General features: G+C 40.7%; 1 protein-coding gene across 6 annotated transcripts in view; it reads left to right on the top strand.

The window, feature by feature from the left end:
- Window positions 1-1,272: 1,272 nt before the first annotated feature.
- LOC124279205 (high affinity cGMP-specific 3',5'-cyclic phosphodiesterase 9A-like) overlaps window positions 1,273-20,448 on the top strand; it is a 113,519-nt gene continuing 94,343 nt past the window's right edge. For 4 of the 6 annotated variants that reach the window (XM_046715002.1, XM_046715003.1, XM_046715004.1 and 1 more), the window contains exon 1: window positions 1,273-1,585. In XM_046715002.1, the coding sequence (XP_046570958.1) occupies window positions 1,517-1,585 (69 nt within the window). In that variant the 5' untranslated portion in view covers window positions 1,273-1,516. The remainder of the gene's footprint in view (window positions 1,586-20,448) is intronic. The other 2 variants (XM_046715005.1, XM_046715006.1) reach the window with 2 other exon arrangements.

The following is a 20,448-nucleotide window of genomic DNA, read 5'->3' as shown; positions in this document are numbered from 1 at the left end:
ACTACTGCTACTGCTACTGCTACTACTGCTACTACTGCTGCTACTGCTGCTACTACTGCTACTACTGCTACTACTACTACTACTACTACTACTGCTGCTACTACTACTACTACCTACTGCTGCTACTGCTCTGCTGCTGCCACTACTACCACTACCATTCTGCTGCCACTACTACACTACTGCTACCACTGCTACTACTACCACTACTACTACTACTACTACCTACTACTACTACTACTACTACTACTGCTGCTACTGCTGCTACTACTGCTACTACTACTACTGCTACTACTACTACTACTACTGCTACTACTGCTACTGCTACTACTGCTACTACTACTACTGCTACTACTGCTACTACTACTACTACTGCTACTACTGCTACTACTGCTACTACTGCTACTACTGCTGCTACTACTGCTACTACTGCTACTACTACTACTACTACTACTGCTACTGTTGCTACTTCTACTGCTGCTACTACTACTACTATTTCTGCTGCTGCTACTACTACTACTGCTGCTGCTGCTGCTACTACTACTGGATTTATTATTCCTACTACTGCTACTGCTACATTTACTACTACTACTGCTGTTACTACTTCTACAGGAATCATTATTCCTACCACTGCTACATCTACTACTACTACTACTACTACTGCTGCTGCTGCTGCGGCTACTACTACTACTTCTACTGGAATCATTATTCCCACCACTGCAACATCTACTACTGCTGCTGCTACTACTACTACTGCTACTACTACTACTACTATTTCTGCTGCTGCTACTACTGGAATCATTATTCCTACTACGTATACTGCTACTATTACTACTACTACTACTGCTGCTGCTACTGCTTCTACTGGAATCAGTATTCCTACCACTGCTGCATCTACTACTGCTACTGCTAGTGTTACGGCTGTAATTGGTATGTTCCCGACAGCAATGCGTGACCGAAGACGAGATGGAGTTTTAAGTAGTCTCGTTTGAAAAAAAATCGTTGACGAAGTTGCGTGTCGTTACATTGGTCGTCCCGAGATGACAGAGCGTTTGTAGTGTAGATATAATTACTCCGATCGCATGTTCTTGCTGCCAAGTACATTCAGCTTCAGATCGATAACGCGCTGGCAGACTGCCCACATCCCGCCATACGAAAACGTCACTTATTTTGTGCTACAATTGATAAGTGTTAAATGTTTGACCTGCAACTATCATGCCGAAACATCGCGTAGCTCGTTTCCATAGTGACTTGATGCATTTAAATCTAATTCATCTCCAAGGTGATGCACGAAACATCAGGGCTTCAGGCTTCGGTGCGCATGCGCGATAACGCCATCAGCACGCGACAGTAGCGAGAGTATAAAAGAGCAGACGACACATAAGAGAGGAGATTTCAGCATGACAGTTGGAGAAGGATTTAAAGTGATTGTATGAATACAGAAGGTGTATATAGAGGAGATATTGTTCTTGTGAACGCTGAGTGTATATTTTGGCTGTGATACGGGACAGAAACAAAGATGGGGAACGCTTCATCGATTGAACCCTCCAAGACAGTTTATCTTGACATTAATGGAAAACAAGAGAAGGTAGGTTACTGGTACATCTCAGCGGAAGATCGGCGCTGACCGAATTATAACTTAGAAAAAATCCTTTACTGATTCGTAAGGGACATGTTGATGTTGAAATATGTTTTGATAATAATTTCATTACATTGTATCATTGTATTCACGTGTACTTAGATTTTGTTAAAGTCAAATTTAAAGCCCTCATTTTAAGCGAAATGAGGCATTAGTTAACTTACTTGCATGTCATAATGTTATTATTAGGGACCGTTCATAATTTATGGCTCGGGCTGGAGGGTAGTGGGGTGGAGGGTGGGGATAATTTTTTGGGTAGCATGTACAATGTGAATGGACCCCCAAAGAAAAACAACAACAAAAATCAAAATATGTACAGAGTAAATGACCCCCTGCGTGTCATGGACAAAATCGATGACACCCCCCTTCCCATAAGTTATTAATAATTCGTTAATATGCTCATGTACATAATTGCTGCCCGCCCCCCAGTAATTCAGAAACTGATGCTCCTCTACCTTCTCAGAACAAAATGGAAAATGGGTGGCCCCTCTTGAAATCATCATCTATCCGCACCCTGCCCCCACCCCCACCCCTAAACACACACATACACTCATACACACACATCCAGTCATAGATTATGAACTGTCCCTTAATGATACTAATTGTGAAAATGAGCTGCATGAGGGTGAACGTCTTTGTTGTGGATGTGTTTTACTGACTGGTGTTCACAACATTTTTTAAACATCTTTGCCATCAAACGCGTCATTTCCTCTCCGCCTTGCAATCACGTTGAAAATACTTGTCAAACGTAAGCGCCACGTCAGCCAGAGAAACCTCTGACAGACACTGACAGACTGTTCAACCGTTTACACGACCCTACAACAGTGTACCGCCACAACACAATCTGTTCCGCAACTCTCTATCATCATCGTCATCATGCTGGTGGGTGTCTTTCGTGGGTAACATGGCGTCTTCTCGCTGTAACAAATATACCGGAACGATATGATCTGACAGCCCCCTCTAACGCCCCCGGGGGTACGACCTGATGAGATTATTCTAGCTCAAATGTGACACAGAGTGTGAACAATATTGACAAAGTTATACAGTCAATTCTACGTCTATAATATCTCCATTGGGGTCCTTAAAACGAGAGAGGTGCTTCAGCCATATTTGTTAATGATTAACGTTTCGTAAAGGAGTATTGTTTGAGGAAAAACTGTTCGAGATCGATTTGAATTAGGGCGAAGAGGCGGAATGACTTGAGGGTATTTTGAAAGTAAGACCTGGTGATATAAAGATAACATGTAACTATTTGTGAGGGAACTATGACGTTGTCCATTTTAGCGATCACAGTCGCTGATGTTTGGCGGGCCATTCATATAATTTTCACTGCTACTTGGCTTTTCACTTCCAATCAGTGAAATCCGTTTCGCTGGAAAAGCTTGAGAGTCTTGTGATAATTTTAGAAAGTTGTTGATGACATTTTCTGTCCTTAATGCAACGAATTCTGAGTGAAGTGCAGTGAAATGAATTGTAAGTCCCAGTAATGAACCGTTAAGTTAAAATGATCACGTTTTAACAGAGGACCTTTCCGTGAAGTGGTGCAGTTGGGTAGCCTCGTGGGTAAAGCGATCGATCTTCACGCCGCTGACCGGGTTTGAAGCCCGACATGTGTGAAAGACTTGTCCTGGTCTTAGTCTTGCTTATGCTGATGGGATATTGTTGAAACTTTAGAATTTATGTCGAAAAGTCATTCTCGCTCAATCTTTGCAGTAATTATACAGTAGATGTTAATTTGAACTATCAATGGTTCAGCTTTTTTCGCTAATATAGGTGTCTTGTAATCATGTTCGATGGATTTATTTTGGTGTTTGGCATACTTTTTCAATATTTTAATATCTATGTGATGGTCATGGCCATGTGAATGTTTAAATGATAAAACCATGAACTGAGAAGCAAATCAGGATCCGCTGATTCCGGGTTTGGATCCTGGTGTTCTTCACCATGCTATTCCTAGAATATTGCAAAAGCCAGCATACAAACTTATTCATCTGCTAAAGTTGTTTTCTCTAAATCGAAATATTTCTACTTCTAAAGATATGAAATTTTATAACCTACACAATAGTAGCTTACAATAAGTTTAATAATGGGTGGGCACGAGACATGAACATGATTGCTTTTGAGTAAACCTACACATTCCTTTAAGCAGTTTCTTTTTCAGTTATTGACTGAAAACTGTTATAAAATGGCTATGATCTTCATTCACTATCTAAAATGCCATTTCTACAATTGTATAGTGTATTATATTGATAGATGGTCCATAATTCAAACAAAGACTGTTTGGGTGTTATACATATTACTGCCGAGAAAACGTATAGAGTTGGAAATTGGATTGAACTTATGATTGCAAAGGTTAGAAATTGGGATACGATTAGTTACCTAAATACTGTAAGGTTCATATCCTACACATGCAGCTATACGACCAGCTTCAGATATACTGAGGGAAACAAATAGGGGAACACCACTTCATCACAGTATGCCTACATTTATTTTCAGATTTTGAACCATAGTTTGGAAGAAACCTGGAGAGGAATATAGGAACACTTGTACTTTCATATGTTCCCTTATTTGTTTCCCTGAGTATATATCACCACCCTCTTTTTCGTTTCATCGTTACCAACCTTCAAACATGGGTGTGTGCTTTCTTTTGTTTGTGAGTATACATCAGGAATGAAGTCAAACATGACCAGGTTGATAGTCAACATATTGAGATAACACCCCTCCGGCTCAACAGTCTTGGGTAACAGTAATACCCAAACACGCACCTGTCTGAAACCATCTGGCAAAGCGGCTCGTGCTAAGACGTAACACCCCCACCCCCTCCAGGGACCCGTGAAGTCCGGGTTAGAATTAAATCAATGAAGTATCTTTAGAAACCGTGAATGAACAACATTTGAATCGTCCTAATTATCGCGTAGTTCCAAACAGTTATTCTTCCCCTAATGTTTTCGAGAATTGGTCTTCAGAAACCCATGTTTGTCGTAAGAGGCGACTAACGGGATCGGGTAGTCAGGGTCGCTGATTTGGTTGACCCATGTCATCGTCTCCCAATTGTGTGGATCGATGCCCATGATACTGAACACTGGATTGTCTGGTCCAGGCTCCATTATTTACAGATATATCCCTGGAATATTGTTGTGCGTCGTTAACTAACAACAAACAAACAAACAAACAAACAAACAAACTTAGTGACCGGTTAGTTGTCCCGCCTATGAGCCATGACCGTTTCGAGCTACCGTAGAAGAAATACTTATTGACATGTAAACAGTTTTAACAACACATGGGATCAATTAAGTTCAAATGGATGACAAATTTACACAACCAGTTTCCGTCTACACTGGCGACCCGACACCGTCTAGACACATGCAGATTGGTAATGCCTGCATTGTGTGGGACTGAATACATTCGGTGATACGGTTAAACAATTCCTCTTCATGTCAAGGTGGTTTGGGCCAGTCGGTGATAAAGCCAATGAAGCGGACACATATTGATGGAACATTGTTACAATTTCCCCCGAGGCAAGTGTTCATAACTTGATGAGACTCGGGCTTTGTCCATGCTGTGGTCTCTGTTTGATCTAGAGAAGGTCAGGTCGATACTCTGTTTCAGATTGTCGTGTCATTAGGCTGTATGTTCCCGTGTCTCCCATCTACTTCCCGCACTGATGTTTTTATTCTGACATGAAATAATATTAACATTTATTATCTCAGATTTCCCCGCGGTTGGAAAATTTATGTCCTCATATGATATAAATAATACTTTTACCCTCTGCGAACCCTTCTTTGAGAGGCATTTTAGAAGTTGTATAGATGGAGGAGAACCAGGTTGTATAGATAGTCAACTTCTTTATTGCAATGAATGCGACGTTTCGGTGTAGCTTCTAAGACCGTTATAAAGCAAGTGTCACTTAATGACGTTGTAAGTACCTACACCGAATCAAGCAAGTATCACTTAATGACGTTGTAAGTACCTACACCGAATCAAGCAAGTATCACTTAATGACGTTGTAAGTACCTACACCGAATCAAGCAAGTATCACTTAATGACGTTGTAAGTACCTACACCGAATCAAGCAAGTATCACTTAATGACGTTGTAAGTACCTACACCGAATCAAGCAAGTGTCACTTAATGACGTTGTAAGTACCTACACCGAATCAAGCAAGTGTCACTTAATGACGCTGTAAGTACCTACACCGAATCAAGCAAGTGTCACTTAATGACGTTGTAAGTACCTACACCGAATGAAGCAAGTATCACTTAATGACGTTGTAAGTACCTACACCGAATCAAGCAAGTGTCACTTAATGACGTTGTAAGTACCTACACCGAATCAAGCAAGTATCACTTAATGACGTTGTAAGTACCTACACCGAATCAAGCAAGTGTCACTTAATGACGTTGTAAGTACCTACACCGAATCAAGCAAGTATCACTTAATGACGTTGTAAGTACCTACACCGAATCAAGCAAGTGTCACTTAATGACGTTGTAAGTACCTACACCGAATCAAGCAAGTATCACTTAATGACGTTGTAAGTACCTACACCGAATCAAGCAAGTATCACTTAATGACGTTGTAAGTACCTACACCGAATCAAGCAAGTATCACTTAATGACGTTGTAAGTACCTACACCGAATCAAGCAAGTATCACTTAATGACGTTGTAAGTACCTACACCGAATCAAGCAAGTATCACTTAATGACGTTGTAAGTACCTACACCGAATCAAGCAAGTATCTTGATAACGGTGTTAGTGCTAACGGGATCGGGTGGTCAGACTCGCAGACTTGGTTGACACATGTCATTGTATCCCAATAGCGTAGAACGATGTTCATGCTGTTGATCACTGGATTGTCTGGTCCAGACTTGATTATTTACAGACCGCCGCCATGTAGCTTGAATATTGCTGAATGCAGCGCAAAACTAAACTCATTCACTCACCCCCATAAGACAGCTTGATCTTTCTCCATCTACAAAAAATAAAACATGTGTTTCCGATATACCTCAAAAGTTATTTTGAATACTTTTATCAGGTGATCAAGATTTCAATATGTCACCCGATGTTTTCCCGGCAGTTATGTCAATCGACCGCAAGGGGCGGTGGGGTAGCCTAGCGGTTACAGCTTAGATTCATCACACAAAAGACCCGGGTTCGATTCCCCACATGAGTACAATGTGTAAAGCCCATTTCTGGTTGTCCCGCAGTGATATTGCTGGAATATTGCTAAAAAAAGCGACGTAAAACCATACTCACTCACTCAGTCGACCACAAGAGAATTAGTACGTATTGGTTAAGACGTACATCGCTGGGGTCCCAAGATGGACGGGTTACTCACGTGGAAAGTGTATCCGCCGTCCTTGGAATATTGCTGACAAATTGTGATGAACTTTTAGGATCCTAATCCTTTATCAGTTCATTTTGAAACATGAAAAAGAAGCAGTTCTGAGATATCTTGCCTTAACAGAAAACAGTGCTTTTTTCATACTTATTTACATATCTTTTACATACCCACATCCGTCACACCTACAATATATACCGGCACCAATCATCATCTCTAGTCCCCATGAACATGTTTGCGTGTGCAATATATTTCAATATTTGATCTTGGAAACTATATCCGTGAGCCAACTGTTAAAAAAACCCGGCTGTGAATAAAATTGTCGATATATGATGTCTCACGTGGATGCATAATAGATGAAACTACTAATTTTAACACATCTTTCAGAATGGAAATGGATAACTGTCAGTTATCCACGAAATCGTGAATAAATCATCACAACATTCGTAATAAACTGACGTCCCAAAGAAAGTTCACACCTGGTTCTCGTGGAGTATTTTCCAATAAACGATTTAAATGTTATTAAATGCGGTCACAAAAATTGTGTACGTGTTGCCAAAACACAACGGATGTCTTTGATAAAATAAAACAGGCGTGTACTTTCTTTTGTACCTCAGTTTATTATCCCATCATATCAAATTACAATAGTTCTTAATTTCATTTGGATCCTGTAATAGCCGTCCGCGAGCTCAATTTTTATTGTTCTTTTTGAGACCTCGAAATGCTACTGTCTGTTGCAGATTCAATTTTACAGCTAACATAATATATGGAAGCGTAATTTTGCTTCATTCTTACAAAATCATATCTTGATCTCGGTAGATAATACCGCTATGCATCTACGAAAATTTACTACTACAATAGCATGTACGTAGACAATATGCTTTCGGAAGGTGGCGCAGATAGGTTTCCATGGCAATAAACTTCCAAAATTTGGGCTCGAACAATTAAGGGGTGGTAGGGTAGCCTTGTGTCAAACCATTGTCTTGTCATGCGGGGTATGTCGACATAAATACATGGCGTGAACCATCTCAGGCGTCTAACTCAGAGTTACTGCTCGAACATTGCCACAAGAGGCGTTAAAGCACACTCACTCACCTACTTACTCGAAGGAAGTATATAAAAGTTAACGCTCAAACGATTTGGGAACCGATCTTTACAACATTCGACTCACAACTGACAGTTAGTGTTTGATATTTAAAAAAACAACAACACCGAGTGCGTTGTGATGTTAAAACAAAATGTTGGTATTCTCGACCAGAAACTAATTCCCGATGGAATTGTCTCTCTGTGTCAATGTGGGCCATATCAAATCTCCTCGCTGGGAACACGTGGAAGCTTTCATCTGATGACAAGTTCTCGTGATGTGTCAAGTCAGTTATGCAGCTGGGAGAAGATGGACGGATGACTCCCAACTTAATTACGAGCTTCAAGGTCGCCGGTCCCGCTCTACGCGTTACATTAGGTCTCTCCGTAGGCAGGTGACTCTTTCAAAATATGTCTCTGTCCATTCAGTAGCGAATGGGTACCCGATAGGACGAGAAGGTCTGACGCCTCGATTTTTACCCCAGGAGCTTGGAATGGCATTCGAGAGGACACTTGTCCACTGGTTCAGAGCTTAGAGTGAGTTAGGTTAGTTTTACGCCGCACGGTGTGTAAATAATCGAGTCTGGACCAGACAATTCAGTGATCAACAGCATGAGCATCGATCTGCGCAATTGGGAACCGATGACATGTGTCAACCAAGTCAGCGAGCCTGACCACCCGATCCCGTTAGTCGCCTCTTACGACAAGCATAGTCGCCTTTTGTGGCAAGCATGGGTTGCTGAAGACCTGTTCTACCCCGGATCTTCACGGGTCGCAGAGCTTTGAACATACAAAAGACGAAATGTTTTGATATCTATAATTAGTTATAATATATTTGTATTATCATAATTATTGTTTCCTGAGTAACGGAGTACAATACTCGTCAAAACAAACGACATATTGAAAAAAAGGCCCTCTTCTTTGTAGTGTTGCGAGAAGGTATTCATAGTTATACAATGCAAATTCGTTTAAAAATGTCAATCCCGAAATATAATAACACGGAAATCTGTTAATCCGGTGGAGTCCAAGAAAGAAAGGTTTTAATTGTTCTACTGTAGACAATTCTTGTTGTAATCATCATCATCATCATCCTATCTAGCTCGTTTCCTTGTATATATGACAATATATGCACTCGTCTCAGACCATAGCCATTCCAGTTAAGCCGTATATACACACTGCAGTTATGCTCTGAAGGCCACACGCCGCAATATAACAACTGTATCTGTTGCAAGCAATTACCTCCGGACCAGAATATCCAGTGACTGGTATTGTGTTCGAGGTACGGAAACACTCAATCAATTACGTCATCGATCCTGGCCACCCAATGCACAAAGTCGCGACATCGATTGATATAGGAACCATTTACGTGATTCTCTACTGAGGTACCTGTGTCGTGGAAAGTATTTTAGAAGAATTTGTGTACGGGCGATTAGTTGCCTGACTCTGAGAGTGTGAGTTCGAATCCCGGATGGGACTCAGCCTAACCAAAGGACTAGAATCGGTACTTTACTGAGAAAGTATAATCCAAAATTGAACACTTTCTAAATGACATTGTGTCTTCATTTTCTTCACCAAACCACGTGTCCAAATGACCCAACCCCTTTTGCGCAGCCCCTCCCCCCGTTTTGTTCGGAAAGTTTATCATATGACCAATGAAACTGACGTGAAAACGGGCGACTATGAACTGTGCACCCCCCTTTCTGAAGTGTGCCCCCCCACACCCTCCTAAAAAAACAGTGTTCACTCACTCACTCATTAACACAAGAGTTTCTGTTTCTTAGAGACAAGGGTTACGAAACAAGGATATTATTCATCGTGCTAATGTTGACTGTCTGAACATTTCACAACTTTGCCAGGTATCACACTCCTATCTAACAACGCTCACAGTATCCAGTTGCTTAGCAACTGCTTCTGAAATAGTTGGGTAATATGAACAGGTAGTGTATTAAATCACAGCATGCACGTCTATCGGCTTCTGTTGATCTCAACTGTTTTGTCATTGCTTCTAAAAACGTTACTGACTCGTCTGCCAAAACATGTCTAAACTGTACGCTGTAGATTGTCAAGACAAATGCCAATGAGTCCGAGTTGAAAAATGTCCCAAATTGTTTACTGTGCTAGATTGGTGAAAGATGCCTCAAATTCTGTATTGTAGTAGACTGTTGCAAAATGCCATAAAATGCTAATATCAAATATTGATTGTAGAAAAATGCCCAAGAAATCTGTACTGTTATAGAATGTCGAAAAATGCCGTAAAATAATATACCATCCCCAAAAAGAAACCCATAGGCCAGAAATCTGTTGCGAAAATGTTGTATTTTCAAACATGTATAACTCGTCCACAAATACACTTTAGTGCATGAATTTTACACCTGTTTAGAAGAAGTTAGTGTCTATACAACCAAGTGGATGATTTTAGATAACAGAGACGTTGATCGCGATGGTGACGACGTAGCACGGTCCCGACGTCGGGTCTCCTGGCTCTCAGACCAATCTCTTTCAACCTGTTCCGTACAGTTTGGCCGGATATCCTCCTTAATCCAGGCACCCTGGCTGCTGTGCTCTCATCCGTGGCAGTACGATTACGCAAATGTAGCATTCGGATGTACCGATCTTGGGCTGCAGTGGTGACTCGAGGTCTGCCTGTACGGGGATGGTCATTTGTTATACCTGTTTGGTTGTAACGAGCTGCAAGCCGTGATATCGTGCTCAGACTAACATTCAGACGCCTGGCAACAGAAGATTGGTAATCTCCAGCGTGCATTCTTTCAATGGCGATGTTCCGTGTCGCAGCGTCAAGACGTGGCGTAGTGATTTGACCTTGAATATCCTTCACAACGAATGCCAATTTCCAAAAGTAATCTGGATTTTTTTGCCAGACAGTGCATGCTCTTTGCTGCACAATTTCAACTGGAAGGTGATTTCTGTTGCGTTGTGGCGATGCCTTTTTAGTCCTTGTAAGAAATCTCATCAAAATCAATATTTTCAGGTAAAATCGATTTTTTACTTGTGCAATTGTGTAAAATCATGTTATCAACACTTCTGTTACATATTTTGACGATTGTTTGAACACAATAGGTAATTAATAGTTTTTTAAAAATACAAATCGCCTATGCGTTTCTTTTTTGAGATAATATATATTGTTGTGGATTGTTGAAAAATTCCATTAAGTGCTATATTGTCAAAGACTGTCTAATCATTGCAAAGCATACAATTTTTCGAATGTTTTGCGATTGAATGCTATATCATCACATTTTGTGAGGTTGAGAGAGTTGATTTTCACGCCGCTTTTACCAGAATTTTAATTCTACCACGGTGGGTCAGTTCGATTTAGAAGGAAAATCCGTACCCAAACTGATACCTGTGAAGACAGAAACATGATCATAGCGAAGTTGAGATCCGAACCCAGTATCACAGGTTACTAGCTCGCGAAAAGGAGGCAACCGTGCACAGAGAATTGCCTTGGAAGACAGATCATTATCACACCTAAAATTTGCCTCTGACGTTAACCAAAGTCAGCACCCCATTCTAATTACCAAAATGCTTGTTCAAGTTACATCACAGCCATCCTCACCTCATGCCGTTATTGTAGGGACCCTTATTTGTCACATAATTACGGCAGGTGTTTTCAACATAATGGATATGTTAACATCGCCCGATGACGAAAGTCACACCGTTCGCAATTAACAGATGGCGTCCGACATGGCAGGTGCTAGTTTGGATAATACTAATGTCCAAGAATGCTGTTGAGCCGGAGGGCTGGTATTGTCCATGCATTCTGTGCATCTGAACTGCCTGACCTTGTTCGATGGTGACTGATGTGTGAGTGAGTGAGTTGAGTTTTACGCCGCATTCTGCAATATTCCAGCTATATGGCGGCGGTCTGTAAATAATCGTGTACCAATGTAGAACCAATGACCAGAAGTTCTTGGCACGCCAAGAGAACGTATATCTGTCCGGCGAATTTCAGAGTGTGAGACGACTGGAGAGTGAGTGAGTTTAGTTTTCACTCAGCAATATTCCAGCTATATGGCCGCGGTCTGTAAATAAGCGAGTCTGGACCAGACAATCCAGTGATCAACAGCATGAGCATCGCTCTACGCAATTGGGACACGATGACATGTGACAACCAAGTCAGCGAGCTGATAGTAAATCAGACAAGATATAGCTATTCGGTGCTGATGAATAGGATTCAGGTCCCGATCCACAAAGCGTTCGTAGCGCTACGACATTCGTAAGCCAATGATTAACTAGAGAGTTACGACAGGTCGTTACTTTACGAACGCTTTGTGGATCGAGAAACAGGTATCATAGATGCGTTTTGAGTTTGGTGTCCGATGGCTGATACAGCCTGGTAACGTATTTGTTGCCCGTGTTTTGTCATATCCAATTTCCACTTGTAAATTGGCATACAGTGTATTCTAGCAGTGTATGAAGTCATAGGGGTCTTTTACGCTTTTAGCTGTCTGCAGCATGACCTACCCAAACTATGTTCTAATTATGAAGGGAGTGACTGACTGACAGAATGAGTTTGGTTTTTAAGCCGCTTTTAGCAATATTCCAGCAACATCACGGCGGGGGACACCAGAAATAGGCTTCACACATTGTACCCATGTGGGGATTCGAACCCGGGTCTCGGGCGTGACGAGACAACGCATTAACCACTAGACTACCCCACCGCCCATATGAAGGGAGTGAATGTTAGTTATCAGCGCGAAAATCAATATTCCTCTTCTGCGAGGGGCGGTGGGGTAGCCTAGTGCTTAAAACTTTCGCTCGTCACGCCGAAGACCCGGGTTCGATTCCCCACATGGATACAAGGTGGGAAGCCCATTGCTGGTGTCACCCGCCGTATTATTGCTGGAATATTGCAAAAAGCGGTGTAAAACTAAACTCACTTACTCGTCTTCTGTGAGGACAGCCTGTGTCTGACAGTAAATGAACTGAAGACACTATATATCCGCGACACCCGGTGTCATCCAAGCAACCGAGCTCCCTATCTGAATATGCCCCCTTCCAACCAGCAATTGGGACCCCCTGTACTAACGACGATGATACTATATGCATGTACGAGATCAAGAGAGAAACCAATCTTGATTCCTACCCCTCTCTATTCAAATACGTCTCCCCTTCCGACCAGCAATCGGACAAGAGAGGATGATGATATTTTACAAATATACGAGATCTAAATATGACCTCTCAACGTTGGAGAACAATCAATCTTGATTTTCTGTCGAAACAGAAATGTATGTATGTATGTATGTATGTATGTATGTATGTATGTATGTATGTATGTATGTATGTATGTATGTATGTATGTATGTATGTATGTATGTGTGTATGTGTGCATGTGTGCATGTGTGTATGTATGTATGTATGTATGTATGTATGTATGTATGTATGTATGTATGTATGTATGTATGTATGTATGGATGGATGGATGGATGGATGGATGGATGGATGCATGCATGCATGCATGCATGTGTGTGTGCATGCGTGCGTGCGATGGAAGTGTGAATGGGTGGATTGATGGATGATGGATGGATGGATGCATGCGTGCACACGTGTATGTATGTACTTTTTGGTAAAAATAATGCATACCTATAAACCGTTGTGCAACGGCATTCTAGAAGTTGTTGAGTCAACAAATGAAACATCCAACTCTATGGATGACAACTTCTAGTGTATTGCGTTAAGCGACGTTTCGCACTTTTAGCTTGATAACGCTGTAAGAATCAACATCGAAACGTCGCTTAACGCAATAAACCGGAAGCTGTCATCCATAATATTTCATATGTTTCATTGTGCAACGAGAAATTATTTCAAAACAAGAGCACGGGTAATTACTTGGGTGTATAGCTGTTACTGTAATTGTGAGTGTTTATTCACACAGGTAACCAACTGTCAACTTGACAGAGAAGTATTTCCCAATTTTTACAAACTGACGATAATCATCAGTTCGATGTATGGCGTTCGCCTCGTCATGACGTCAGAACATTTCACAACATTTCTAGGTGTTACATACATGTCGTCAGATGTAAGGAGAGTAAACAGTTGCCTAGCAACTAGAAAATAATCTACGCGTGATATGAACAGGTAGTGCTGAAATCACAGAATTTAGTTATCGTCAGATTTATTTTTTTTTCTTCATTTTCTGAAAATTATGGAAAGTATATTTGTCATAGATTTTTCAAAATTTTGAATGCTGTACAAATATACTAGTCCAGCGTGTTTGAAACTAACCGTTAAATGTTATTCTGGTCTGGATTTCGGACATTATACTCTTACAGTGATGGTAACTTAAAGGTGGATTACTTGAATTGTCATAGGTCCTACATCTGCATCATATGAATGAGCATTTGATAGCATTCAACCAATAGAAGCGATAAAACCCTTTCTACACCCAGAGCTCCAGATAAGATTTAGCTCAAATGGGTACTGTACCCACTGTATTTTTTTGGAGTGGGTATTATGAATGTTGAGTGGGTATTTCATTTTCCGTTACCCACTGCTTTCAAATATGTGCGTATTTCAGTCATTTTACTCACCTAAGTATTATGTCATTGAGTAAGTTTACTAAGCAGGTATGTTCTGCCTTATGTCATACCTAATCAAAACACACTTTAATATAATGGAAATGATTTCATAAAAAATCACTCATCTTATACTGACAGTACAAGACTTGTCCTATACTAACAGTACAACTTGATAGCAATCGATGTGTTTTTCATTACGCAAGCGATTTTAAAAAATATATTCCGTACGCATTTGTTTTAAACTTTTTGCGTATCTTTCATTTTAAATGCGTAATTGGTACGCAACAATTATTTTTTCAATGCGTAATTGGAAATTTTCTATGCGTATTTTACCCGGATACGCAGCTATCTGGGCCTCTGTCACATCCATAAGAAATCTCTGTCGATAGTACAACTTCGACTATATCATGAGGATGTATTTGTTTCAGCTGTGTTACAGCTGCACGATGTTGTTTGTAAACAAATCGCATCTGGGCCAGACAATCCAGTGATTGTCACCATGCGATACGATGACAGAGCATGTGTTTATGAATCACTATGAAATAGTCATGATACCAGGTGTTCGTGCAAAGGTGAGCGTATCCTGTCCCATCATTCGCGCCCGTCATACACCTATGCCCCCAAGTAACGTTTGGGATATTTTGATCAAATCCAAGTGTCAAGCATATACTTCCTGTTGTCTGACTGTTTAGAAATGAAATGCTATATAGAGAATCTCACCCAAGTGTCTTCTGATATCAATTATATCAACACGAGTTGTTAAAATTACAAATATCCGAGCCTTGCCGAGGATGTTTATACTTTTATCAACGAGTGTTGGTATAATTGATATCAGTAGACGCTTGGGTGAGATTCTATTTATCATCAAAACTCACTCATAATTAGTTTTCAATGAAAAATGTACCCCTCTGAACATGGTACTACCATTAGACTTGCAGTGCAGCCATGTCAAGGCATTGTGACGTCATCAAGTTCATGACGTCATAACATTGTCAGGGCATTGTACAAAATCAACTGTCAAAATGATATCTCCTAGAAAATAATGTTTGATCTCACACAAGCAATATCTCCTGTGGAACACAGTTTTGGATGATAATTTTGTAGGTATGTCTGAAACCAAAGCAAACACTGCATGCAAACATAAAGCGTTTATTGTATATGATTGTTAAAAGTAACAAAGCCCTGTACCACTTGACCTCACAGATACAGCTACAGCAGCGCTAGATTTACATGGATAGAAATTAGTGGCATTGTTGCACAATGAGGTGTTAATCCCAACTCATTCCACACACTAAATCCGTACAGATGGATGTCTAAATAAGCCCTATAACTGCGGATCGGATATCAGAGAAATCAATATATTGATCTCAAAGGGATTACAGAACGTCGAATAGCAACTCTCACGCCCAGTGTTTCTTCAACAATATTGTTGTGTTTCCTTTTTCTGATGGGCAAGGATTCCATCAGTGTCTGTGAGTCGTTGCTCGAAGAAACGTCGCTGTGTGTAGCTGAGCCGATTAAATTTTCACATCAGTAATTTCAACTGAAGCCTAAATTTAAACTGATTTCAAAATTTCAAGCTGACAACTACTTTTGCTGTTTTGAGTAGATGATTAGTTGCGTGTTGCGTGCGTGCGTGCGTGTTTGTGTGTGCGTGCGTGCGTACATGTGTGTGTGCGTGCATGCATGTGCGTGTATGTTCATGTGTACGTGTGTGCATGTGTCTGTCCTTCTTCTAGTCTTGACTTGTCTTAATTTTATAGTGCTCACTGAGATACTATCCCATTACTTTATCACAAGCGCATAGGAAAACACCAAGAACTATCATTAAACATACTTTTGTATGACGCTACCCGGAATTGAACCACATACTTCAATTCCCTTACGTTCTATCCATTCAACCACGGACGCTGTCCTTAAAACATTGACGTCAGCTTCCCACCTACTAATTACGATATCATACCCGTGAAGGTCCGGGTTAGAATATTGATCTTCAGTAACCCATGCTTGTCGTAAGAGGCGACTAACGGGATCGGGTGGTCAGGTTCGCTGAATTGGTTAACACATGTCATCCGTTCCCAAATGCGCCGATCGATGCTCATGCTGTTGATCACTGGAGTGTCTGGTCCAGACTCGATTACATGTATTTACAGACCGCCGCCATATGGCTGGAATATCGCTGAGTGCGGCGTAAACAAAACTCACTCACTCACTCACTAACTAATTACGATATCGCGTCGTAATCGACAATAATTGTGCAATTTTGGATTTCAGTTCCCCGGTCTTGTTTCACAGAACGAAAGAAAAAATAAACTGAAGTATCCTCATTTATAGGATTCTAATTTAAGCAAGAAATTCTCCCTACTGTATGAGGAACCATAATTGGTGTTGTTTTCACTGTTTACTCGAGTAATTTCTATTTCAAAGGAGAGAATAGTAATTATATTAATATCACTTTCTGCGTGCATTTGTTCTGCTGTAGATTTCATCTTCTTGAGTCAGGCTTCTGGTGTTAATCCCACGCCTAGGGGATTTGAGTGTTATTCATATCCAATAACTGTCAGAAATATGCGACTGTAAAAGTATAGATTAGAAGACGATTTAAAAAATTATACTGTAGAATAATCCTTCTGTGACGACAATCCGGGACTGGTTGTTGCTCGGTTTGGAAATTGATTCAAATCTTGATATAGTGAAATTCACCTTCATGCAGTGAAACTAATCTTGATACAGTGAAAGTAATGTTAATAAAGCGAATCAATATTGATACAGCGAAACTAATCTTGACACAGTGAAACTCTTCTCGATACAATGAACGTAATCTTGACACAATGAAATTAATCTTGATACAGCGAAACTAATCTTGATAAGGTCAAACTAACCTTGGTAAGCCTATACAAATCTTGATACGATGAAATTAATCATAATGATCTTGATACAATAAAAAAAGACAGACTGAAACATTATCATTATCTAGTTAAAACGCATGCACAGGGGGTTCAGTCCACTCTGCCCGTGAAGATCCGGGTCAGAATTGATCTTCAGTAACCCATGCTTGTCGTAAGAGGTGACTAACGGGATCGGGTGGTCAGACTCGCTGCCTTTGTTTACACATGTCATCGGTTCCCAATTACGCAGATCGATGTTCATGCTGTTGATCACTGGCTTGTCTGGTCCAGACTCGATTATTTATAGACCGCCGCCATGTAGCTGGAATATTGCTGCGTGCGGCGTAAACCAACCACCACCACCACCACCACCACCACCACCCCCACCCCACCCCTCACTCACTAATTACGATATCGCGTCGTAACCGACAATAATTGTGCAATTTTGGATTTTAGTTCTAATTCAAAGGAGAGACTAGTGCGGCATTAAACAACAAACCAACCAACCAATCAAGAGAGATACTAGTGAGTAAAGTGTACGTAGTTCATCTCGAAGTGTCCTCTCAGGTCAGATTAGGCTTTTACTAACACGACAGACTCAATACCTGTCAGAAGAGCGTGGTCATATCATGGACAAGCTAGGTCAGAAAAATGACATTGAAGCCATGCACAAGATGTATACACTACCCCCAAACCTTGAATACAAAGACTCGGGGTTGTGCGTTGGCATGTGTGTTTAAGGGTTATCTTACGTTAATATCGATTTTAACTCGAGATCGGAGAATGCCTTTACTGTGTACACTTGAAAGTATATGACTGTCAAGTGTCGTATTTACGTCTACGTTTAACCGTCGTCGGTTGTCGAGGGGGTCGTCGCTTGTCGAGGGGATGTCGCTCTAATCACGACCCCCTCCTCTCAGCCCCCTTCCCCCGGGCGTCTGGCGGAGGGTTTTACGCCATGTGACCAGTTTCACGTTGCATTACCATCGGCAACGTCGTCTTTGATGTTACTAATTATAGAACGTTAAGGCTACGACGAGCGTTGATAATATGGTTATGGTACCGGCTTGGCACGATCCTTGCTCCGGAAACATCTAAGGCGGCTGTGATTCAACGCGTCACCTCTACAGGTTGTCTGGGTTATGGCGAACAAGGGCTATCTGGCAGCTGTCGCTAGAACAGTATAAATGATATTGATGAGTAAACGGAGACGATAGATAACTTCTTTCAGATGTGCACAGATGGATTGATAAGCGTTGTGCGATAACACAATCAAGCAATCGTTATCATCGCAACAATCATGATCAGATCATCGTTATCCTTATCCTTCTTAGCATTATCATCATTGTTATAAGCATCAACATTATCATCATCATCAACATCAGCAGCAGCAGCATTATAATCATCATTATCATTATAATAATATTATTATCACTATGATCGTCAGTATCATTATCATCATCAGCATTATAATCATCATTATCATTATAATGTCATTATCATTATGATCGTAAAGATCATCATCATCATTATCATCAGCATTATTATAAGCATCGTCATCATCATCATCATCATCGATATCATCATCATTATCATCAGGGGCGGTGGGGTAGCCTAATGGTTAAGGCGTTCGCTCGTCACGCCAAAGAAACGGGTTCGATTCCCCACATGGGTACAATGTGTTAAGCCCATTTCTGGTGTCCCCCGCCGTGATATTGCTGGAATAGTGCTAAAAGCGGCGTAAAACCAAACTCACTCACTCACTCATTATCATCATCATCATCAACATCATCATCAGCAGCAGCATAATAATCATCATTATCATTATAATAATATCATTATCATTATGATCGTCAGTATCATTATCAGCAGCATTATAATCATCATTATCATTATAGTGTCATTATCATTATCATCGTCAGCATCATCATTATCATTATCATAATGATTATCAGCATCATCATTATCACCATCAGCAGCAGCAGCTTAACTGCCGTGAATAAAATGTTCACTAAGAGATTGGATTTAACCGAAACACTTCAAACAGTATCGAAGCGTTACTCGTTGGAAAACGACGCTGAAAGGATGTAGATGTAAGGTCTAAACCACAGATATAATACCTGTGATTCTATGATGTCTAGCGGTTAGAACAATCGAAAAAACATTACATTATCAGACAATAAAGGTATAGTTTTTTTGATGACGTAACAATTGAATGACGTTATCCCGTCATTGCGCCATTCTAGTGTGCCCCCTCGTAATCGAACCATTTTACATTATGTCACAATGTAAGCGACGTCACGATGCATGTCAGTTGTCATCGCCTCGTACGGCCTCCAACAGTAAACTACTCCGTTGCATCCCGTTTCTTGGTTTGCAGTTGCTTCACGCAGCTAACATCACTGGTGGAAACATTACGTTTATGTTTTACGACGGTTAAAATGTCTCAATTCGACTCACAAGTTTTCAGCGACACGGTAACGTTTGCAATGTTTACATTCCAAAGATGCAATCGTGGAATGTCGCTTGACTATTCAGCTTCATCTGGATGTACTGATCTAAACTTACGTTGGTAGTAGAAATGCGACGTTCATATTGCCCCATATGGTTTGCGTTAATGACAGATGTAATTAAAATAATTCAGAGAAGATATTTAATCCGAACGCAAACCGTCATCAAACTGTTATCATTTGTTTTTTTCTGGTAACGTTCGTCTTAACGTAGGGGGGCAGACACATCAATAGAACAGCGCGCCAGTTAGCCCTGTACGAGGATTCTTAATTTAGGTCACCGACACCGTCGTTTGTTTTCTGCCTTAAATTAATCATAATTATCCTTAGAAAGTATTACATTTGGCATCTTAGAAAAGAAATACAGTTCGCTCTACCACCATGTATAGTGTAATAAAGCGCACTTTCGCCCTGCACTATTATAACGTTAAAGCACTCGGACGCAAGCGTCCT

The sequence above is a fragment of the Haliotis rubra genome, unplaced genomic scaffold (genome assembly GCF_003918875.1).
Source record: "Haliotis rubra isolate DU_JTF1 unplaced genomic scaffold, ASM391887v1 Scf248, whole genome shotgun sequence".
Taxonomy (NCBI): domain Eukaryota; kingdom Metazoa; phylum Mollusca; class Gastropoda; order Lepetellida; family Haliotidae; genus Haliotis; species Haliotis rubra.
Note: the sequence above shows the minus strand (reverse complement) of the source record. Positions and strands in the feature narration are given on the sequence as shown.